Genomic DNA, 26039 nt, shown 5'->3' with positions numbered 1-26039 from the left:
ACCTGCTGGGCTCCGGCGATCCTTCCGCCTCAGCCTTCCAAGTTGCTGGAACTACAGGCATGCACTACCACGCCCGGCTTATTTTTTGATTTATTGAAGAGATGAGGTCTCACCAAGTTGCCCAGGCAGGTCCCGAACCCACGGGCTCAGGCAATCCATTCACCTCAGCCTCCCAAAGGCACGGGATTACAGGCTGAGCCACCGAGCCCAGCTGGCACATCTTATATTTTAAAAAATAGAAGGATAAATCTAAGCAAGCTTCTTCCGACTTGGGGGGAAGGTAAAAAAGAAAAAGAAACAAAATGACAGCACAAATAGAAAGCAGAAACTAAGATGGTTGGGAAAAAAGAACAATGTATGTATATCAGTGAATCCCTCAACCCTCTATTTGGCTAACTGAGAATTCCTGCAATAGAAGACTTTACTGTTTCCAGCTGCAGCTATGCCTGAGAGTCCAATACAAGTCTCAAGGATAAAGCCAGAGGAAAGGAAGTGAGGTCCAGTCTTGGTGTCAGACCTACATATTATATTATATTTGAACAAACTCGAAAACTTTTCTTAGTCTCATACTGCACTATTCATCCACAGTTCCCATATCTAAAATCTTTTCCCTTCTCTCATCCCCTGTTCCAACTGAGTGAACAGGATAATGACTTCTGCCCTCTGAAAGATTCAGACATGGGGCTTGCTTATAACCAGGGCTGGGTGTCTGTGGGTAAAATAATCGAACTCTCATTCTAATAAAGAACATGAATCCCAGAACCCGAAGGAGAGGCAAACATTCTAGACTTCACAGATTCTGTGAAGGATCTGATATTACAGAATCTTACAGAACAGTCTATCAGGAAAGACCTTTACCTGATACCTTAAAAGTACTGTGAGGACAATATATATGTTCTTGAGATTCTTCCACGTTGTTATATGTAGCTGTAGTTTGTTAATTTTCCAAGTATATTGTGTTCTATTATATAAAAACAACCCAAAATATTAAACTTTCTCCTACGGGCGAACATGTGTGTTGTTCTAATTTGAGGCTATGATAAACAACGTTGTGATAAACATTATTTTACACATTTAAAAAATACAATGTCATAAATAAAGAGCATTTTAAACTATCATGCTCCTATAATTTGCTCATGGTCAGATAAAGAGGACTTTATTTTCAGTGTACTCATTAAATTATGATCACCTTCAACATGGCCAATTTTTTACTACATATGAACTTACAAATGTGTGAACTTATATATTTTCTCATGTATAGCCTCAAATATAAAATTTACTCAAAGTTAAACAGCATGTTTTGCTCTCTGCTTATATTAGTAAAATTAATAAGTAGAATATTTGTTAATTGTAAATAACCTTTCAAGTTACAGAAACAATGTAGTTATCATCCTAATTAAAATGGCTTTTCTGAACATACATATATAAGAATATTCACTTCAGGGCATTTGTAACAGCAAGAAAATGAAAAGAGTTGGTTACATGAATAATGGTATATGAATAAAAAAGATACTCTGCCACCAATAAAATGAGTTTGAAAGATCTCTAATAGTTCTATAGAAAGTTCTCCAAACTATCATGGAAAAAATAAAGGATGATAGTATGTAATATATACTTATGCACTGTCATCTGTCTAAACAGGACACTACACATTTCATGCCTGGAGGATCTTGGGATGGTTACCAAAAAAACTGTAAAATAGTTGTATCAGAAGTGGGACGAGGGAACTAAGACAAAAGAAAATTTTTCTCTGTGTATCTTTTGTATTGTTTCCCTTTTCTTTCATGCCCTTGTATTACATTTATCTACTGAAAATTTACATCAAGACTAACACGTACACTAATAATCACAGTCAGCTTTACATAAACTATCAACTTAGGTATCATTTTTAAAAACTGGCTCCAGAGTAAGAGAACTCAGAGGTAACAGAAAAACAGGCTAGGTGCAATGATTCATACCTGTAAGCCCTGCACTTTGGGAGGCCGAAGGTGGAGGACTGTTTGAGACTACCAGCCTGGATAACATAGCAAGATCTCATCTCTAAAAAAAACTAAAAAATAAAAATAAAAAAATTAGCTGGGCATGGTGATACCCACCTGTAATACCAGTTACTCATGAGGCTGAGGCAGAAGATTGCCTAAGCCCAGTAGACTGAGGCTGTGGTGAGCCACTGCACTCCAGCCTGGGTGACAAAGTGAGAGTCTGACTCAAAAAAATAAAAAAAAAAATGTGGCAATCTTCCATACAAATAATCTGTGTAAAGATACTCTGAAATTATTACAGTAAAATAGAAATTAAGTTTATGTTCTGTCAAAAATGTCTAATGTAGATTAAAGTAGAAGGGATGAAAAGTTTTTAAACATTATCCATGCACCTATTTTAATGCAGATATGTAACTATTTAGTCACCTTCAAATTTTACCTCAAATATAAATAAGACCAATGAATTTGAATAATGTTCATTAATACTATGTACAAACTACAGACTAATCTTAAGAAAAATATCGAAACAATTTTTCCTCAAACAAAAATTTGTGGACTCAGGTTCTGAGCTCGCATAGATGTGTAACACAGATTCTAGTGGAAAAACAGGGTTACCAAGGAAAGTAATGGGATATTAATAAAATGACCGATTTGTTGTCCTAGGTTTTCCTGGACAGGAGAATGGAGAATGGAAAAACTGAACCATGAAATCAAAAAGGCATCTGTCTTCCAGGTTTCTCTCTGCCAATGTTTTGAGAAAAATGTTTGAACTTTCCTGTTGGCTTTGTATGCAAATAGCTCCAGATGCAAAGTGAACCACATCTAAGTTATTTGGTTCAACATCTGCTGGTCCAATTCCCATTATTCCTTCTGAAGGGTCGGCTTGTGACAGACAGTTTAGTTTGCCCTCTATATAAGCTGTTTTGAAGGAGCTAATTTGGATTAAAGTATCTATCTGGATGGCTTGTTTTTTCCTTTGATGGTCAATGCATTCTAATGTGGTCTCTGCAGTGCTACAAGGAACTTAGAAACATATTAGAAAAGACAGAATTCAAGGTTTTGCCTCCCACCTCGCCTTCTAGACAATTTATAGTTATACAGTTAAAAGTAAAAAATGAACAGTCATTTGCCTCTAAAACAGCACCACCCACACTGTACACAATGGCAACATGACAATACTTTCTGACATAACATGTTTTTCATGTAACTGCTATCAAAGATTTGAAACTAAAGATACTGATGAAAGTGTTTGCCAATATTAACAACACATTTCATGAAACATCCTATCCTTTGAGATGGCAGCTTTCACATGGCATCTCTAAAATGGAATAAGGTCCACGGTACATGGCACTTAGTGTCTGATACACAGAACATTTTCAAATACATGATAAATGAGTAAATGAATGAATGAACAAATCAAAAATTAACTTAAATAACTGTCATGGTTTCTGAAACTTTTGCATTTGGTGCAATCAGAAAATATAATCAAAAACATGTACTGAAGTCAAACAAAAATAAATAGCTCTTAGAATTTGCAAGGTCAAGTAAAGACACAGTCCTTACAAAACAGTACAGGTAGAGAATGTGCACTGGAAGTTAAAAGTGGGGAAAAGGGAAGACATCAGAATATATGTATATAGATAGATAGATAGGTAGGTAGATAGATAGATAGATAGATAGATAGATAGATAGATAGATAGGAAGAAAAATAGATGGATGATAGATAGACAGACATAAATGTACTTATATCATGATACAGATACATACATTCGCATTTACATGTACATATATATGAGCGTGTACCAGAAGCTAGCTATTCATTTCGAAAAGTCTCTGCTCTTAGCTTCCTAAAAGGTAGACCACTACCAGTCTTAAAAGCATTTATAAAAGACAGTTAATTTTTTGAGAACAATTTCAAAAAACAAGAGATTTCTTAGCCCAAAAAAAAATTTAATCTGTTTCTATAAAAACAGTGCTACAAGTAGCCAACACAAAAACTTTCTTATATGTTATGCAAAATATGAAATGATTTTCCTTTGGAAAAATATTTAGAAAATAAATTTTTTTAAAAAAGAAAGTAAAAGAACTGAATACTGCTCTTATTGCTTGTGGACCCATAATATATTGAACTAAAATGTAGTCTAACCTCTACTGTGACCTGCTGGCATGCAATAGGACCAAGACACAGAAAAGATCAGCAAAATAGATGTTCTTTCTTTCACAAAATCTGTGACTACTCTTGTCAATCATTATTTCTAGGTCATATGTCTGAATTCAAAATGACCATAAATGTTAACTAAGTCCTAGAAAAAATATCTTCCTAGCCTACTTTGAGTAAGTATCTTAGATTTCCAAGATTTGTATATTTTTGAAAAGTCTGTTTGCTTTCTTTCAACTAATGAAACACTATTTAATATCCCCAAATAATTAAAAAGAATCAAAAAGAGTTAACTGAAAGTAAATCTACTCTACTAATAATCATCAAGAAACAACTACTAAGCACTATTTATAAACAAGGCACAATACTACTAGACATTTAGGATTCAAAAGATTTAAAACACAGTTCACTGCTTAAACTATACATGCAATGGAATAATACTCAGGTTTAAAAGTAAGGAAATTCTGACACATTCTACAACATGGATGCATCTTGAGGAACATTATTCTAAGTGAAATAAGCTAGTCACAAAAAGACAAATACTATATGAGATATCCAGAACAGTCAAATTCATAGAGATGGAAAGTACGATAGGGATTGCCAGGGACTGGGGGTAGGGGAAATAGGGAGTTGTTTGGTGACTATAGAGTCTCAGTTTTACAAAATACAATACTGAAATGTATGCTACATATGTTCTGCCACATTTTTAAAAATACAAATTAGCGGCCAGGCATAGTGCCTCATGTCTATTATCCCAGCACTTTGGGAGGTGGAGGCAAGAGAACTACATGAGTCCAGGGGTTCAAGACCAGACGGGGCAACTTGGCAAGACCTCATCTCCACAATAAATTTAATTAGCCAGATGTGGTAGCACATGCTTGTAGTTTCAACTACTTGGAAGGCTGAGGCGAAAGGATGGCCTGAGCACAGCAAGTCAAGCCTGTGCACTCCAGCCTGGGCAACATGGTGAGACTCAGACTCAAAAATATATATATATTAATTAATTAATCAATGCATTAATTCATTAAAATACAAATTAGCGTAAGCTAAGCACCAAGCAAGTGGTGTAGAAATAAAATAAAGGTAATTCAGAAGAAGCAGTAGTTTTAAATTCAGTGAAAGCACAATACCTTTCTTCAAAGAAAAATAAGACTCCAGTTAGCAGATGGGAGATGAGGCAGCAATGACAAACACATAGGAACAGACACTGTCTGAGAACACTACGTAGATCATGATTTGGCTCACAGGCCTCAGGAAGGAAATCTGGAGGGTAAGGCTACGAAATGAAGAGGAAAATGCTTGAACGAAGGCAATTCTCTCCTCGGGTAGCTTTCACTGGAATAAAGTAACAATCTCCATATGTTTATGAGAGTAAAGGCAACAGGGAAAAAAAAAGAAACTGATCATTTATACACATTCATCTCTTATTTCCATTCTCCAATTCCTATGATAATGGAGGTGTAAAGACACATTTTACAGGTTAGATGTCATACCTTGATGAAATACAGGACTGGAGATAATAGTTTGTGTAAGTGCCAATAGTCTGTGTAATGTACATTTCATTTATTCTGACTGGTAAGTCATTAACTTCATCATCAGTACTGTATATAAGCTAGCATAAATGATGCCATTATACAACAGGATGCCCGTCTTGAGGCACCTTGATCCATTAACAGAATTGCAGGCGCTAAACAGACACTGAGAAATACATTAATTAGCTAGCTCAGTTGCTATTATGAAATCATCTTCCAACTAACCACCAGTCAGACTAAAGCCATTACACTTCTTACTTTAAAAAATCCTTTATCCTAACCCCAAGTATGAAGATTTCTATTTTCCCCCACCCCCAAATACTTTAAAAATGTTAAGCAATGTTTCTAAGTTATTTTCTTGGATTTTAAGTTGTGGTAAAATGTGGTTAATAATCGCCTCTTCCGACTCAAAAAAAAAAAAAAACGACCACAGGGGGGAAAAAAGAAAGAAGAAAAAAAAAAATATTTGCCATATGGACAACTGGGATGTAGGTAGACGTAGGTAGAGACACACACCAAAAAAGAATAGTCTTTCTTGAAAAGAATCTGTCTTAGATCTCTTAAGGGTTCCTATCTTCTCTGGTCTTCATAAAGAAGTGATTAAATTGTCATGCTAAATAGTTTGTTCATATCACTCTCACCTAAACAACTTCCAACTACCTGATTCAGAGGCAGACTTCTCTAGCAACCAGAGGAAAACAAATTCTCTCATAAAGGTAAAGATTGCTATGACTAAGCAAACATATGCCATGCCTTTAACTTCAGTCCTTGACCATGTTTGTTTTTCTCCATTTCTGTAAGTCACTGAGGAAACCCAGAAAGAGTTCTTTCTTCAGATTTGATTTTTTTTTTTAAGGGAGTGCGGGAGATACAGTGTGTGACTGTGTGTGACTGTGTGTGTGTGTGTGTGTGTGTGTGTCAGAGGATTTGTTCCTTAACTCCAATTTCAGTAGGCTTTAAGGACTTGACTAATATGCAGACATGTGCAGCCATGACAAACAATGTTCACTCCTAGAGAACAGGAATTACATAATTTGCTCACAATATACAATTCTTCAGTACACTGCCACAATTTGTTACAGGAAGGCAGTTTCTAATCATGCTTTCATAAAAAGTAAAATACAGTTTAGCTTCAGCCCCCAATCTACTGAAACCTTTTCCTCAAAAGTCACTCATGACCACCTGTGGGTTTTTCCTAAATCTTCGATCTCACGGCCTACAGTCTTTGACACCACAGTCTAAAGTTTCTTTAAAATTCTCTTCTTCAGATTTTTGTGTTGCAGCACTAGCCCTCTCTCTAGCATTCTCCCCTTAACTCTAAGGCCTCGTATGTTTTGTAAGTATGAATATACAAATTAATCTATTCAACCCTAGTCTCTCTACATACTGTTTCTCCCAGTGATTTCCTACAACTTTAACTGTCACTATAAATGGGAAAACTTTCAAACCCCAGCCCTGACTTTTCTCCTGAGTTCTAGGTACCTTAAATTTACATGTCTAAAATAAATTCATTAAGGCCCTATCCATCCCAAAGTAACTCTGAAATTCTCTAGTTCTGTTCATGGGAAACACCATTCTTTCAGAATCAAGACTTGAAACTTCAAAAACCCATTCTGACTCTTCTGTCACTGTCACATCCAGTCAGTAAGAAAGTCCTGCTGATACTCTTTTCAAAAAACTACGTTACTGAAAAAGATCTGAAATAGAATTTGAAAGACTAGACTTTATCCCTAAACGTATTTACTTGTATCAAAACTACAAAACTTTTTTAAACAATTTCTGCCACCATATAATGGGCAAAATATAATTGTTCTGCCTACTTTACAATAAATAAATAGGTGACAGCACACTGAAAATGCCATTATATATAATATAACTTATAATATATAAAATATATAAATAATTATATAAATATATACCATGATATAAATAAAACATAATTCCAACTCTTCCTTTCCATTTCTATTGCCATCCTATTCTATCCATTCATTCAATTACTAATTCGTGCATTCTTTTTTCTTTAATTATTCATTCTACAAATATTAGTTTAGGACCAACTATAAGACAGACACTATGCTCAGCATTTAAGATATAACAAGTTAAAGAAACATAGTACTTAGCCCCATAAAACTTCCAGCTAACGAGAAAGTCAAAAATGGGTTCATGTAGACATGGGAGGGTTCACTGGGAAGGTATAGCAGAAAAAAAAAGTATTAAAAAAGGTAGGAGTTAGTATGGTAAGAGAGTGGGAAAGAGTGGCAGTGGGAAGCAAGAGAGTAACAATTCCCAGCAAAAAGGAAACAACATACACAAGCCCTCAAACAAAAATGAACACCCTAACCATACCATCCCCTTTCTCTCATTTGTACTTTCGTCTCATTTTTCTCCCTTCAAAATCTTTTCTCATTCTCCTACATCTGTCTGTTGAAATTATATACAGCCTTCAAATTCCAGATCAACAATATATATAAGTTCAAGGATAGTACTTGATTCATACTAGGCATGAAATAAGCATGTGTTAAGTAAATGACAAAAATAATCATTTTTCACAACTGGGCAACATGCATGTGCCAGCCTTATCTACCCTTGAAGTAAAGGACTAGACCGTGTTCTGCATATCTCTATAACCCCACAGGGCCTAATGCATAATAAACACTTGATAAATATTTACAGGATGAATAATTCTAATAAATTAGGACTAGGCAGAGCTGTTGAAGAAAGATACTTTCATCTTCTACTCCTGACTTTACAATGATTTGACAGAAAATTATAGACCGCTCAAAATATTCTTTAAACATGAATTATGTTAATATTGACTTTAAGTCTTCCAAGAAATATGTGTCAAGAATAAAATTTACTCCTGAATTTAACTTCTTAGATACCATTCTAATTTTTCAATACTTCTGAATGATCTCCTTACAAAACAAAAAACTTAATACTGGTGGGAATGATAAATTATTTTCAGATTATAAATAGGGAGTCTTTAATGAACTGAACAACCTAAAAATGTTGTCATTTCATCTTCTTAAAACAAATATAAATGTTAAAATGTAAATCGTACCTTCATTTAATTTTTTTTTTTTTTTTGAGTTGGAGTCTCACTTCTGTCGCCCAGACTGGAGTGCAGTGGCCGCTCCCGGCCACCGCAGCCTTGACCTGCTGGGCTCCGGCAATCCTTCCGCCTCAGCCTTCCAAGTAGCCGGAATTACAGGCGTGCGCTACCACACCCGGCTAATTTTTTGATTTTATTGTAGAGATGAGGTCTTGCCTGTCCAGGCGGGTCTAGAACCCGCGGGCTCAGGCAATCCACTCACCTCAGCCTCCCAAAGGTGCGGGATTACAGGCTGAGCCACCGAGCCCGGCTCCTTCATTTAATTTAATGTTCATGATATCATTTTTACAACCACATCTCAAGTCAAAATTACGGAATTTGTGACTTTAAAAAAAACTATATTAGAGAGTAAATCTGGATCACTCCATTTTTCAGATCAGAGGAAGCCAAGTAAAAAGGTGTAAAATAGACTTTCAAAGAATAGGCAAAAATGTTAAATGGAAAAAAAAATTCCTATGTTTTGTATACCAATACCTGTAGGAAAAGCAGCCCAAGGAATAGCAGGAGATATTGTTTGTGCTTCACCATTTCCACCATCAAAAGTCTCTGCAGCCTAAAAAACAAGACAGGGTTATTTTAGAAGATCTGAGAAGTAGAAATGCTATTTCAGTGATAATGCATCCCAGGTCTACAAGCATATTTTCTGTAACATACCACACATTTTCGCATTCTCTCTCAATACTCAAAAGCTTTTCAGTCTTTATTGCTACCACCCCTACCACAACTCACCACCCCCAGTATCCACGCCTTATTATCTTCAAAAAAAATTTTTGTTCTTCATTCAAAGAAATTCATCAATAATTTTTTTATATTTCCTTAATCACATTTTCACTTGTGAACTTTATATCTAAGTATTCTAACTTAAATCACTATAACATCCACCTATGTAAAGAAAATAATTTTTTCCTGTAGAGATCTAGAGACCAAATCTTTTTATTTAATAATAATTAGCACAAGATCTAATTAGATTAAATTAGAGAAGCAGAATTTATCTATCTTCTTGAATAATCTACTAGCTGGACTTACTGGCATTCAACATTTAGAGAATTCTTAAAGCTGACGTTATCTATTAACAAACCCTCCTACACTGGAAGTCAATTACTGAATGTTGAGTTTATAGATAAGAATGAAGATGCCCGGGTCACAGCAAAATTATTACTGAAAATTAGAGCCAGGACTTCAATTTGGATTCTGCATTGAGTTGTCATTAAAGGAGAAGTTAAGTGGGACAATCTGCACAGAAGCTAAGTGATACAGACTATCAGAGCTACTATCTACAAACAATAAAAAATAAATTTTTTATAGTCAAGGATAGAGGTCTTTCATATTTCATAAGCAGGATGTAGAAAGAAAAAAACCTAATAAATACAATTAAATTGTAATGCTGGTTAACATAGTACCTATGTAATACTGAAAGAGATTTATTGAATGCTGAAATATGTAATTGTTACTCTAAGTAGCACTATCCACACTGTTGTTTTTCCTGATATACTACATGAAGCATGGTTTAAATAAAGGAGATGATGCTAGATTGTAACTTTTAAATAACTAACAACTTCCAAACAATAAACTAAGCCAGATGGTATCTGAAGCGTACATTTTCATCAAATGGAAGGAATTTTAAGAAAATTTTAAATATTACATTCCAGTAACATAAATAAGATGCAATCACTCAACAAAACCCAAAATATTAAACAAAATACTGAAAGTATACAAATGTGCTAAACAAAAAACAGTTTTAGATGAAACATAGAAAACAGGTACATCCATATTCCACAGTAACAAATATCAAAGATCAACAAAAAGAAAAAGATTCTAACCCTTAAAAAATTCATACTGTTGTTTCATGAAATTTAGAAAACTAAATATATACTTAATATCTTATTTCTCCTATTAATATCATTAATTTTACAATTCCTTCTTTGCCAAATCCATACTAGGTGAAAGTCTTTAAAAAAAAAAAATCAGAGTTCACTTGATGGTAGTTCCAGGGCTTGAGCTCAGGCATCCTGACTCCTAATCCAAAGACTTTCCTGCAAGACTATACTGGCTCCATAAAAATAACTGGGTTATAAAATATTTCAATAAAACGAACACACATTGAAAAGAATTAGGGAAAAGACAGTGCTTCTTCAGCTAACAATTTCCACTTACAAAGTATACAACCCAAACCTGAAAGAATAGTCTAACATCACAAATGTACTAATTAGCTTTATAAACCACCAAAAGGCTGTGTACTTAATATACTAAATCAACTCATTACAGGTGTAAACATGCAAATATGTGACAGGATCTTTAATACTCATCCCTCATTTCACAAGTATTTCCTAACAGACATGTATCCCAGCAATATCATCTGCTGACAACTTTCTAAATCTCCCTCAGCACTTCACCTGGTAGCACTCAATTACTTCAATTTAAACTGTTCCTATGGGTAAGACCAAATGTTCAATAATAATAAATCAGTTTTAACTTTCAGAGGGGATATTTTTTAATTTTCCTTGATTTAATTTTTTAAATTTCAGAGTGTCATTCAAATGATCAAGAAAAGATCATGAATACCAATGAGAAATAATATATCTTCAAAACAGTTTACCCCATTACAATCCCATGAAGTTAAAACAAGTTAAAGTTAATAATAGTGCATACCTCAAAACCACCAAAATCATCATCATCCATTCTTCAAGTGAAACCTGAAAAATATCAAAAGATACTGAAACAAGTCAATACATAGTCACTTGTGTCAAAATACTTCTCCAATTTAAATGTATATATATTTTTTGCTTTAGAAATTAAAACTTTTTCAGTTGGGTTAAAAAAAAAACCCTTTTTAAAACTATCTATGCATTTTTTAATGTAAAAAGAATTGGCAATTGGCTTTTACTTTTTGGCAAAATTAGCAATTTCTGTAACTTTTTCAGCAACCATGTATTTTGCCATTTCATGTTGAGACGCCAAGAGTGGAAAAATATTCTTTTACATTTTAATTTGCTTTTCCCAAATTGGCGCTAGGGCTCAATTCAATAATGCTTCCTGCTTTTTGCATCTATTCCTCAGTTGTCTGGCAACATCAGCACAAACTGCAGCTAAGAACAGGACTGTGGTGAATTTTTGGAAATCTGTCCCCACCACAAAGGTTCTTCCCTCGGTTTCATGGCCGAAGCTGATTTAGATTTTCAAAATTGATCAGCATTTTTGAATTGTGGCCACAACTTTTGGAGCATTTTGATATGTGTATTTTTAGCTGAAACTGCTCTGCACTTTTGGAAAAATGTGAAGCTAGTTACTAGGCTGATCAAGATAAATCAAGTCATGTATTCATGAGAGACAAGGGATGAGAAAAACACAAGCAAATATCCAGAATTCCTCTCTTCTTTACTCTTAAAGTATGTAAGAGAGACAAGCAGTAGGATAATATATGCTTTCTTTTGTCCTAAATGTATATCATAAAAATAGAAGGATAAAACTATTAGTATCTGGGATTTAAGAAAAAGAAGCAGCTTTATCTAAGAAACCATAAAAAAACTAAAAAACCTGAACAGGTAATATAAATCTTAGGTGGTATACATAAAAATAAGTAATAGGTGGTATACATTAAAATGAAAAATAAATCTCATATTAATTGTTTCTCAGTCAACAATTTGGAAATTGTAATTGTGAATCAGTAGCTGCAAGTGATATTCTGATAAATTATAACTGAATTCTTTTTCTATCTTTCAAAAGTGAACATACCCAAATATTATAGTTTCTTTGACTCTAAAATACAGGATGGACTTGATTACATGAAAACAATCCTCTCACACTCGTAAAAAAAGCCATACAAATTAACCTGTTAAAAAATAATCTCAAAGGCATTTCCTAAGGTCATTTGCTTCAAATAGTCAACCATGTCCGTGTTTTGCCTTCTCACTGAAATTAATACTAATACCTTCAAAAAAGTAACTCAAAAAAACTGTCAAAGAAAAATAACACTCTCAAGGACTGACGTGTTTTAATAAGCAAGACAAATTAATTTTCACAGAAACCCGTAAGAGGATATATGCAGACATAAATATACATTATATGACACTAAAAGGATATATGCAGACATAAATATACATTTTTCCTGTGTGTGTGTGTATATATATAGGAAGGGCATTAAATTAACTAGAATATAACAGTATCATCATCATTGCTTATAACTTAGTGATCTAATAAAAATTTTTTAAAAAACATTTTTCTCCAAAAGTTAAAGCTAAGTAAGTTATCCACCTACAACACACAGCACTTAAAAATATAAATCAGATTTTGAGAAACTTTTAATAATAGTTTGAAGTGAAATTCACATTAATTTTGTATTGCAAATGAATAGAAATCTATACATGATTACATTTTTCTTGAAATAATTATGAAAGAAGAGTAATAGAGAATTAACCAAATCAAACTATAAACACCAAATTTGTCTTTTCCACGTTTCCCACAAGTTTAAAAAAATTAAAAAGTATTTTTGGCATCTACACATGCTGTACTCAAATAATATGGTTAAAGAATTAAATTCTTAGAGTAATGCATCTATGGGTTGTCTTAAGTCACACCCCCAATAAATTATTTATAAGGGGCCAAAAAATTTGAAAACAAAATTTTTGTTGTAATAAATCAAATGCCTATTTTTGTTGTAATAAATCAAATACCATTAGTTTCCTAAGTACTGACTTGCTCTACAAAAGAGTATATTAGTGACCACTGATGTTTTCCATACCCCAGCAATTTCTACATATTAAAATACAGATGGTAGTCTTCCTCTTCTTTATTTGTAAAGAAATAAGAATATATTTTAAAAACAAATGTATCTCAAGTTTCTTAAAATACAGTACAAGAGAAATAATTTAATGTAACAATCTTTCTCCAAATAATTTAGATTTCAAATTCTGCAATAGTTTCCGTTTCCTTCTGAACATTTTAAAGAATAGGAGAGAAGAAAATTAACAGCATTGACTTGTAAAACTAAAAGTTATAAAATACAGAAATTAAACATCAGTTTCTAAAAGGAATATGACAAATGTGGGCATCTGTATGTGTTCAGTTATTCCAATACATTTAAAACATTATTTTACCTAAAGCATATCACTGCAGAAATTTTTTGAATTATTTCTGGCACCTAACATTGTACCCATTAATCTACAAATATCATAAAAATAACCCAACACCAAATATACCTATTATCTAAGTTGCAGAATCATAAGCCTGGTCAAAAAAAAAAAAATAACAGATCATGTAATTCATTCTTGTGTGTCATGCAGAAAGACAGATATGTACTTTGTTATTATTAGGAATCTACATTAAAAATTTTCATAATTTCAGCCTGGCTCAGTGACTCAGCCTGTAATCCTGTGCCTTTGGGAGGCTGAGGTGAGTGGATTCGAGACCCACCTGGGCAGGCGAGACCTCAACTCCACAATAAAATCAAAAAATTAACCGGGCATGGTAAGCGCGCGCCTGTAATTCTGGCTACTCTGAAGGCTAAGGCGGAAGGATCGCCGGAGCCCAACAGGTCAAGGCTGAGGTGGCCGGGAGTGGCCACTGCACTCCAGTCTGGGTGACAGAGTGAGACTCCAACTCAAAAAAAAAAAATTTTTCATAATATCTATGTTTAACAATTCTCAGACTTTTTTACATCTAAATTTAATCTCTTGTGTTGCTATACTGCACTAATTCCCTATTTATTAACTTCAACATGTAATTTTGCTGATATTCTAAAAATATTTCACAAGAAACACAAGAGAGCAAGACATATACACAACACACAGTGTAACAAACTTCCGTTGAGCCTCTGTGAAGGAGACATTGGTCAAGTTCCCCAAAAAGTTACAGTCTGGTGTGGGTGGGCAGACTGTAAGAAAAGCATGCTGATACAAATAATATGAGACATAAAAGACCCATAAGACAGAAAACAAAATTCCAAGATGAAAGGAGAGATTTTTCAAAAGGTATATCTAGTGGAAAAAATTATTCAATATTTCAGGTAGAGGAGACATTTGAGATCAATTTCAACAGACCTAACAGAATTTTAAATGGTACATCAAGGATGTGCATCTTGGCCAGGCATGGTGGCTCAAACCTGTAATCCCAGCACTTTGAGAGGCCAAGGCGAAAGGATTGCCTGAACTCAGAGGTTCAAGACCAGCCTCGACAACTTGGTGACACTGACTCCATAATAAATCAAAAAATAAGCCAGTTGTGGTAGTGCGTGTGTGTTATTCAAGCTACTTGAAAGGCTGAGGCGGAAGGATCGCCTGAGCCCAGCAGGTAGAGGCTGTGGCGGCCAAGAGTGTGCCACTGCACTTCAGCCTGGGCAACAGAGTCAGACTTGGACTCAAAAAAAAAAGAATGTGCACCTTATTCAAGTATTTACCCAAAAGTCTTCCTCTAAGATAACAAACATTTTTTTATTGTTAGTTTCTGCATAAAAAGGAAGTCAAAAAGAATGTGAAATGAGAAAATTACAAGAAACCTGAAAGCAAGTACAAGAAAGATAAACAGTGCAGCAAATGAAACTCAATCACATTACATTACAAAATCCATAAAAAGCTCAGCAATAGGCAGCCCTGAAAACTAGGTAACACCGAGACTCAAAACAGGAGTCATGGTCATATCCAAAGACCCTTCCCAGATTCAGTACAATTGAGTAATTCACAATTTCTGATCATGGGAGAAGACTAGAGGTTTATTCTCCGGATAAGTTAAAGAAGAAAGTCTCTGAGCAGGAAGACTAAGTCAAGTTATATAAAATATTGAGACTAGTAACCCCAGTTCTCTTCCACCATTCACTCAACAACCAAAATGCCAGCAGCTGGGCTTAAAACCTCTAGTAAGAAGAGCAGAAGATTCTTTGTTAAATCGAATCAACCCTTGAAAAGGACCCCATCAGATGTTCCTCAAAGAAACAGCTCACACAGGGAGTATTACTTTCACAAACCCCACACACATGCACAAAATTTACAATTAGCTTCTGATTTCAGTAAGAGGCAGAACAGTATAAAGATTAAAACAAGAGACTATGGAGTCAAGATGCCTGGATTCAAATTCCGCCTCTGCCACTTACTGTGTTACATTGGGCATGTGATGTAAACATTTTGTGCCTCAGCTTTCCCTTTTGTAAATAGGGATAACAATAATAGTAACTAACTCCTAAAGTCATTGCAAGGAGTAAATATTTTAAAATAGACAATACACTTACAACAGTATCTGATATAGTCTAATCATTATATAAATGTTTGTCTCATTCTTACATATGAGCAGACTACCAAGGATGGTCAAAAATATGAAGAAAGCATCTAATAATTTAAAAAGAGAGAGAGACCAAAGCAAAAAAAGAAAAAGAAAAAAAAAGGATGGAAGAAATGAGAACTAACAAAGAAAGAAAAAAGATAATGAAAAGAAAAAAGATAACAAAATCTTCAGAATGTTAACAACAGAAGATAGTTCATCTATGAAATAAAAATAGGATGACCTAATTTGAAGTTGAGGGGGTGGTTAAGGGAGGAGTGGACAAGAAGACTGAAGTCTTGGAAATAAAAAATATGATTGAAGAAATAAAAAACTGCAGGGAAACTTCTTTAAAAATAAAAGTATTAAAAAAATGGAAAATTAGAGTAAAAGTATGGGAAAGTTACATATAAGATTCAGGATATGCAATATCTAATTATTAGGAGTTCTAGAAAGACAGCACAGAGAAAACAAAATTGAAGAAATAATCAATAAAATAATTCAGGAAAATATTTCTAAAATTAAAGAAAATTATATCCAGATTTAATAGGTTCATCAAGCATCCAAGAAAATAAGAGGAAAAAATCCAAACCAAGGTACAGTAGAAACAAAAAAGAAGATCCCAGAAGCTTCCAGAGAGATACATTTCATGAAAACGATCAGAAATATAATGGCATAAGACTTCAGAAGAGCATCATTAATAGGTTTTTAAAAAACTGAAGCAATGTTTTTAAATTCTGAGTAAAAATTATTTAAAACATAGAATTCTATAATCAGCCAAGTCAATACATAATTGAGGAAAGAATAAACTCATAATCACATTTATAAAGTTTTAAAATAACTTTTATTTCCCAAGCACTGCTTCTTCAAAAACTATGGAGTATACCAAATGAGTAAGACCATGATACCTGTACCATAGTAGCAAGAATAAATAGCAACCAGTCTAGACTGGGGCAGATCAGAAAGCTCCCGGGAAATGTATTCAAGTAAATGAAAGTAATAGACCGTCTCATATGTTTTACCATCATGAGTGTAATTTTAAGCAAGGAAAATTTAGGGTTGGATTTTTTATTAGAAAACCGACAAAAGGAAAACACACAAAAAAATGTTAAGCAGGAAAAGTAAACATTAAGTACTATATTTTTCTGTTGTGAATAGCATTTATAGCCATAACAATGTAAACAGTGAATAAATAACTGCACCAAAATGGCAATATAACAATACTGGGAACATAAGAGAAAGAAGACGAGAAGTGTAGTGTGGAGTAGAGTGGTGGTGAAAGACAGCTAAAGCCTCTGTCATATTAGGAAGATAACTGGTCTAAGATTAGAAAGCCAAAGAGCATTATTACTACTTTTGAAAAGTAGTAGTAACAAAAGAACTAACAATTTTTTTAAATGCTCTTTTGAGATTCACTGGTTAACACTTAAAGAATCAGCTATGTGTATTAAACATCTTGCCTCTAGAAAGTAGAAAATGAGGAGGCTGGAAAACAAGACGGCGTAGGAGATTGCTGTATTTCCTTGCAAGCCTTTTTACAATATTAAACTATGAACACAAAAAGTAACATGGTATAATATTCCCTACTTATTATTTCCATCAAAATACTCTGAAAAAAAATTCCAAAAAAGTTTTTCTTCACAAAACTAACCATAAAAGGAAGCATAAAGCCTTTAAGTTAGCATTTACCCAATGAATAAATTGGAATTTTTCATGTTCGTCTCTATTATATTTTCTCATGTTACAAGTATTTATACAAAATGTAAAACTGTACCTTTAGATATCAAAGTTGTTCAAAACCAAACCAAGCAACAACAACAAAAGTCTGAAAAAAGACACTCCAGTAATGGACTTCAGAAAATAAAATCTCAAGATATCATCCAGATTATTCAATCAGTTCCAAGTGCCCTACTAGTTAACACTGTCCACTTAAAATTTAACTCAATCTTTTTATACCATCTGGAAAATTACTTGCTAACCACCTTCCTCATAGTTGCAATAATATTTTTCCATTTGATTCTGTTTGATGCCATGTTTCCTAGAAGCAATAGAGACAAGTGATATATTTTTCCCTGACTCTCCTGGGCAAACATAAATTGGAAAGAGGAAACAGAACAAAAGAAATACACACACACACACACACACACACACACACACACACACACACACACACACACCTTTCAAGTTAAAAAATAGCCATTAAGACCAAGATCATTAGACGAGTCTAAACATATAAGATCAGAATTTCAGGTTTATCAGTTCAAGGAAATTATTTATTTATCTAAATTTCTATAAGAAATCTGGAGGTGGTATAGGGATTATTTATTTGTTAATCTTTTTTGCTCTCTAGGACTTGAATTATACATAGTAATAGCTCAAAGAATGTTTTTTAATTAATGCTTTTGGAATAAATGACTGAATGAAAGCAAATGAGTTGCTAATAGTTCCCACATGACTTCCTTTTCCCTCTTATTTTTCCAAGAAAAATACACTGGAGCTAGGGCAGTAGAAGATCCAGTTGCTAGCACTAAAATAGCTCTACCCATATTAAGAGAGGAGCCTAAAGGCCTATATCTTAAAAGAAATTATATTGCTACTTTCTACTCTCTTCAAGTGTCCAATTACTATCAGGGCTAGTGAAACTTCCTGTGAAGCTGAATTAAAGAGGTATTATAACTACAAATTCTGCCAACAATGAACCTTTGCCAGTGGCAGAATATCATCACAAATCTAAAAACATAACAGGTATAAATTTGTTATCCGAAAAGTATTCTACTTATAAATGATCAAATAGGAAAACATCCCTACTACTAGTAATTTTAATAACTAAAACTAGTCCTTTATATAATTTTCATCTGTGTTATCAATTAAGCCATGTGTCTTTACCAAACTTCATTTAGAAAATTTACACGTCCGAAGAAATAACGACATAAATAAAAATTGCAAGACACTCATTTTCCAAAACCTTATCTGTTTTTCACCCTCTTTGGTTAATTCTTCAGTCTCTTCCAACTCCTCAACAGCAATATTCCCCCTCTGATGCTATCTCATTATCGTCTTCAAATAATGCATGCACTCTCATAATTGTAATAGCCTGTACAAATTGTCCAAAACTAATCACTCCCAAGAGGACAGTCATATGTTCACAACTAAATAATGAATATTTTCATGTGGCTATCCTTCTGTCAACTCAAAATTCTCACTGTAGGAATTGTACTTGTATCTGGCAAAATCTCATCCCTAGATAAACATTAGGGGTAAGATATATCACTTTCCCCCCTCACATTTTTAAAGAAGACACAGGCCTTCTCTTGATAAAAGGAAACAAAATTGAATAAGTACTATAGTCCCTTCCACTACCCTCTTTACTCCTCTCCAAGAAAAAAGAACAAGGGTGATATCAGGACATCCATAGGTATCTCTGTTAAGACTAAGAACTTAACAGAGTTCAGTGTGAATGCAAAATATAAGCTTTGAACTCTTCACTGGGAACTTGGTGCCCATAAACAATATACTCTTTTTCTTCTAATCTAGGTCCCAAAAAGAGGCTTAACAAGGAAAAATTTCATTCTTTAAGCATGGAGACTAGCTTTTGTTTTTCATTCTTTAAGCATGAAGGTTTTGTTTGTTTGTTTTGTTTTTTAATCTAATGTGACTGTGACTATAGGGATAACTTTAATTTACAAGAAACTTGTGGGAGACCTTATTTCAGACCTAGGTCCAAGTCACATTTACATTAAAGCTTTAACAATAGAGCTTTTGCTTTGATTTTGATATGACTCTTGGTTCTAATCCTCAGTTGATTCAGAATCCAGTGTCTGCAAAGCAACTGATAATGCCTTTCCCTCAACCCCAAGAACCACGATATCCAATTACCTGTCTTCTGCTGAGAAGATTTTCAGAGAACACATAAAATTCATGTTTCCCATCTTCAACTGGATTCACAGTAGTCTACCACACGCACCATTTATTTACTTAAAGCTCCTTTTCTCATTCTTCAGAGAAGTTATTTCAAACATTGCCATCTCTCCTCAAAGTTCCAATCCTTTTCTGCAATCAAAGACCAAGCCTTCTGCTAAACTGAGAAAACAGGGCATTTTAAGAGATGTCCCTCAACTCTTTGCTATCAAAACTATACTTACCAGCATCTGTATCTATCTACTTCATTCTGCTCACAAAGAAAAAGGAATCCACCTGCCTTCTTAAGGCTAATTCCTCCATCTGGGCTCTCAGAGACTTGGCTCTCTCAATCATTTCCTCTTAAATGTTCAACTTTCCCCTCTCAATTGGTTCCTTCCCATCAACACTGAAACATGCTCCAGGTCCTACATCTACATCAACGAAACAAAACAAAAAGCAAAACCTTCCTCAGCTGCAGTCTTCTCCAACCACAGTCCTCTCCTTTTCACAGTTCAACTTATATCCCATGCCTGCAACCAATTACCTCTTTTTCATTAAATGCAAAGAGACACTTTTAACTCCTTGTCTTATTTGAACACTAACAGCATTCGGCCAGTCATTCCTTCTCAAAACACTCTCACCCCATGCAAGACAACCAAACTCCTTTTTTCTCAATTCTCTGATTGCTTCTTCGCAATCTCTCTTGCAAGTCTTCTACCGACTTTTTTAAATGTTGGTGCTCCTAAGGGCTCTAACTTAATCACCCCCCCCACTTTAGATACACTCCCTGGACTGTCTAATTTATTCTTTTGGATAACTATCTCTAATTTAGATGTGTCTCCTGAGCTCCAGCTCCACATACCCCAAAAAACAATGGAATAGTTTCTCTTTCTCTTTCAATGTAGCAGGCACCTAAAATTCAATACAACCAAAACTGAACTCAAAATCTCCTGTACCAGCCTCAAATGCACTCTTCCTCCAGGCCTCCTTAGACCAGTAATTGGTACCACTATCTGTAGCACAGCTAGCCAAGACAAAAACTTGGAGTCACCTTTGCTGACGCCTTCTTTCTCTCACTCCATACCAAAAACCAATCACCAAATCCTATCTCCTAGATTCCCCTAGAATCCACCTGCTACTCTCAATCCCCAACACCTCCACCCTAGTTAAGGCCACCATTATCTTTCATCTAATTTACAGTATTGACCTCTGCTTCCGGTTTTGCTCTTTTCTAGTCCATTCTTCACTCTGCTACCCAAGTGATCCTTTTAAATATTCCCCCTTTTAAACTTTTCAGTGAACTTTTATTCATTATCACATGAATAAAGTCAAAATTCTTAACACGAATTAATAGGCCTTTGAAACCTAGTTACTACTACTGTCCTCACCTCTAGCACATATCCTGCAATCACAAAGAAAATTGTATTTGAAACATACAACTCTAGCCAAATCACTACACCTCTCTGGACCACAGTGTCCTCATATGTAAAATGAGCTTGATGTCTTCTAAGATACTGTAGTATAAGTTCCTCTAAATATATTATTCTATAACTAAAACCAGGTTCATTTCTTCTTCACAAACTACTTTCTATCCTTAATCTGTTCTTTTCAGTCAATAGTATTACACTTCTTTAATCCATCCAGAATGCAGAACCCAAGTGTTACCCTTTACTCTTTACTTTACACTTTACACCATAACAGGTAAGTAATTCAGTCCTGTATTATTTCCTCATTCATCCCTTCTTGTCTTCTCCAGTGACTATCCTTGTGATTTGGATCTCCTTCACACTTCTTTACAATTACTCGAACTTTATTCTTGTGGTTCTGCTCTTTATTCCTTTCATCACATTGTATAAATATTTTAAAATCATTTGAGACCCTAAAACTATCATCACATCAAATGCCACTCCCAATATGTTTTAAAAAGAATGCCACATCAATGCCTTTATGGGATATGAGCTTTGGAGTCTCATACATAAGCAAATTAAGCATGAAGACAATATTGTGAATTGCATTGACACTAATAATTTAAAGCAAAAATACATCCTGTAAAAGTGTACAATTATATGAAGGCACAAGTGGGCCCCCTATACAATAAACAATAGAGAAAAGTATTGCATAACAATCACAGTAAATAAGTGTTGACAACATAAAACTGAAGACCTTAACAATAAGTTACATATAACTCCTCCCTGTGCTTAACTAGACTCACAAGCCTTCAGTTATTTCTCAATCCTTTACTTTCAAATGAATGAAGTTTCATCTCTTCTATATCTACTACCAAAAGGCATTTTACTTTGATCTGAGCTATTTTTAAAGTGCACTACACGATGTGAATCTGGGGAATCTAAATTTTTTGTATAATGTGTTGCTATTATTATTGTAGCTATTATCCATTTTTTTGACTGCCATAATATACAACAGTTTTATTTAGTCACTTTCCTGTCAATAGGCATTTGGGTAGTTTACAGGATTTTGTTATTGAGGACAGAAATGCTTCAACATTTTTCAACACATCCACATTTGTATATACACTCAATTTATCTTGAAAATATGTCTGAGTAAAATCACTGGATTGTAAGGTTTTCCTATTACAAGATTTAGTTTCACAAGATAATGAAAAAGTACTTTCCAAAATGGTTGCACAAATTTTACTTGTGGAAGCAATGTATAAAGTTCCTGTAAAATCCTCATCCTTCCCAACAGTATTAAATGGTATACTTAGTATTAAATGGTATATTAAATGGCACTTAATCTGATTTCCCTGATCATCAATGAAGTTTTAATTTCATCATATGATTATCAATATGTAGTAACTCTTTTGTGAAATATTTATTCATATCCTTCATTATTTTTCTATTATCTGTGCTTTTCTTGAATAGATCTGCATAAATTTTAAAAATATTCATGATATTATGCATTTATCAGCTATGTACACTGCACACAAGTTCTAAATTACAACCTGTGTTTCTACTTTCTTTAAGGCAGCTTTCAATGAACAGAAAGTCTTAACCTACTTTTTAATCATAACTTTGATAAGTTTTTTAGTCTTATGTTTAAAGTCTCCTGCTATCTCTAGATCCAAAGGATATACACCTGTATTTTCTACAAAAAAAGGTAAAATTTTATTTTTGACATTTAAGTATTTAAGCCATCTGCAGTTTAATACTTATATATGTGGAAGAAGAGGACCGATTTGTATTTTTTTTCTGATATGGATCAATCTTTGCAATTTCATCTATTATACAGTAATTTCTTTCCTCACTAATCTGACATACCATCTTTATCCTATACCAAATTTATTTTGGTATAAACAGAACCATAATTGTGTAGGCCTGTTTTTACCTATAGGGTTATTAAAACTGAAATATTTTCATGATATTGAGTAATCCTGTCCATAAAAATGGTATATCTTATCTCTAAGATATACCATGGTTATGTGGGTTTTTTTAAGTGCCCATTAAGAGCAACCACCTCGGGTCCCCTCCCACTGTGGGTGCTTTTCCGTCCTCTAATAAATCCTGCTTTCTCACTTAAAAAAAAATTAAAAAATAAAAATAAAGTCCCCATTAATAAAGTGTAGTAATTTTGCCAAAAAAAGTCTTGCACATCTCCTATTAGGTTTAATCCTACAGATTCTATGATATTATTTTAATTTCTTCTTTGATGTCACACTTTCTAGTTGTTTGTTGTTGTTTTATAATAATGCTACCGAATTCTGTATCAATCATATATCCAAACACCTTTGGTAAACTCTTATTTTTAATAACTCATCTGCATATTATTTTAACTTTATATGTAAATGATCATATTGCATCCAGATAATAAGTTTTATTTTTCCCTTTGCAATTCTTACACCTCTAACTCCTTTTGCTTTTCTTAATGTACTCGCTATGTCCTCCAATGCAATGTTAATAAGTACATAAAGTAATGTGGCAGACTATATTTTCCAATATATCTTTAATTCTACATATTCTTCTAAGAATGTGACACTGACACTCCTCCCATTGCGTGGTAGGGATGACTTTCCTGCCCTCCCCCCTCAAATCTGAGTATATTTTATGATTTCCATAATCAATAGAGTACAGAGAAATAACACTGTGTAACTTTGCTAGCTAGGTCATAAAAATGCAGTGTACTTCTGCCTTATGCTCTTGTATTGTTTGCTCTTGAAACCTAGATGCCATGATGTAAGAAAGACCAACCAGCCTATACAGAGATGCCACATGGAAAAACTACATTTAAGTTTTCTAACTGACTGCCTACTTGAGTTCTTAGCCAACAGTCAGCATCAAATCACCAGACATATGAATGAAGACACCAAATGATTCCAGCTCCTAGCCATCAAGTCACCTCCACTATTCAAATAATTCCAGCTGAGATGCTAAAATGGATGGAGCAATAAAAAACATTGTTCTGCACTGTCCAAGCTCCTGGCCCTCAAAATCCGTTAGTAAAAATGGCTGTTTTATGTCATTAAATTTGGAATTTGTTATACTGATAACTACAGTTATTATATACTATTATTATTATACTAATAATAACTAAAACATATGATAACAAACATGCCTTTATTATTCCTAACTTTAAAGGAAATCTTTTAACATTTCTCCATTTGAAAAGCTGTCTGCCAATAATAGTTAGATGACTGGTCGTTTTTTAAATATTCCTTGAAAGTTTAAAGAAGTTCCCTCTCTTCCTAATTTGCTAAGCATCCCTAACACGAATTTACATTGATTATCAAATGCTTTTTTGTATCTATTTTTGTATTATCACATGGCTGAAATTATCACATGGCTTTTCTCGTTTAATCTACCAATGTAAATGTCATCATTTACATGTATGGATCATCTAATAGTAAACTATCTCTGCATACTTGGGATATACCTACTTGGTACTGATGCTTGTCTTCTTATAAATGTTGGTTTCAACTTGCTAATATCTTGTTTGAGATGAACAGATCTCAAGAGTGAAATACATCTGCAATTTTCATTCATTCCTCATGTCTTCATTTGATTTAGATATCAGGATTATGCTGGGATTTCAGAACTAGCTGAAGAATTGTTCCCTTTCTGTATTAATTTTAGAGGTTCCATCAAATTGGAATCATCTATTTCTTAAATTTTTGGTAGAATCTTACTTATTGGCAAAATCATCTAAGCTGGTTGTTTTCTTTGTGGATTCAATTTCTTATAATTACAGGAAGATTCCGACTTTTAATATTTCCCTTCAGTTTTCATAAGTAACATTTTCCTAGAAATGCTGTCTATTTTTAAATAGTTGGCATATAGTCGTTAACAGCATTCTCATTGTCTTTTTAATCTCTGATTTTTCTGCGGTTATGACTCTTTTTCATTCTATGTATATTGAATTCCATGTATGCCCACAAGCTGTATTATTTAGATACTCTATATCCTTGCTGATTTCTCTGATCCATCAATAATAAGAGGTGAGTTGACATTTCCCGCTTTCATAGTAGAGATTCCAATTTCTCCACACTATTCTATTAATTTTTGCTACATGTTTGATGTTATATATTCTTGGTTTATGTAGTAAGTGCCAACAGTTTTATGTTGCCTTGACATCCATTTTAAATATATGTTTAACTTTCCTATACCAGAAACAGGGCTTAGTCATCCTTGATACACTTTCCAAGTGTCTGCCTATACCCAGGTCTTCTACGTCATTGTTCTAGACATGTCTTACACAATCAGCTCCTAGAGACCACTTTCCTATAGGACAACTACATACAACCTCTAGATATACCCAATTGACCGCCACATCCTACAGGGACTGCCCAGACATGCTGCAGTGACCACATCTCATTCACAGTGTGACCCAGAAACTTGTGCCTGCTTTCCGTAAATCCACCAATTAGAACTCTCTGCAGAAAACCACTTGAATAATGCCCTAGACGCCAATAAAGGTTTTGGTCACAGGTTCCTCATTCTCTCTTTCTCTCTCTCATTCCCCAACCAATGGTTGGGCACTCATGACCCAGATTGCTCTCCGCTTCTCATTTGACCCTGTGAGGTATACTGCCCTCTTCTCTCTGGGATCTGTAAGTAATACACTACTTCTGTTATTTCACAAGCTTTGTTGTACTGTCT

At 34.0% G+C, this 26039-nt stretch overlaps 1 protein-coding gene across 1 annotated transcript in view; it reads right to left on the bottom strand.

Moving 5' to 3' along the window:
• Nucleotides 1-26039, bottom strand: part of CCDC91 (coiled-coil domain containing 91) — a gene marked incomplete at its 3' end in the record, with an annotated part of 196195 nt that overhangs the window by 110274 nt on the left and 59882 nt on the right. Inside the window, exons 3-4 of the mRNA XM_008062511.2 lie at nucleotides 11434-11477; nucleotides 9259-9337 (exon numbers count right to left, since the gene is read on the bottom strand). Of these exons, the coding sequence (XP_008060702.1) occupies nucleotides 9259-9337; nucleotides 11434-11463 (109 nt within the window). The remainder of the gene's footprint in view (nucleotides 1-9258; nucleotides 9338-11433; nucleotides 11478-26039) is intronic.

The sequence above is a fragment of the Carlito syrichta genome, unplaced genomic scaffold (genome assembly GCF_000164805.1).
Source record: "Carlito syrichta isolate Samal-C Ts95f unplaced genomic scaffold, Tarsius_syrichta-2.0.1 Scaffold305730, whole genome shotgun sequence".
NCBI lineage: Eukaryota > Metazoa > Chordata > Mammalia > Primates > Tarsiidae > Carlito > Carlito syrichta.
Note: the sequence above shows the minus strand (reverse complement) of the source record. Positions and strands in the feature narration are given on the sequence as shown.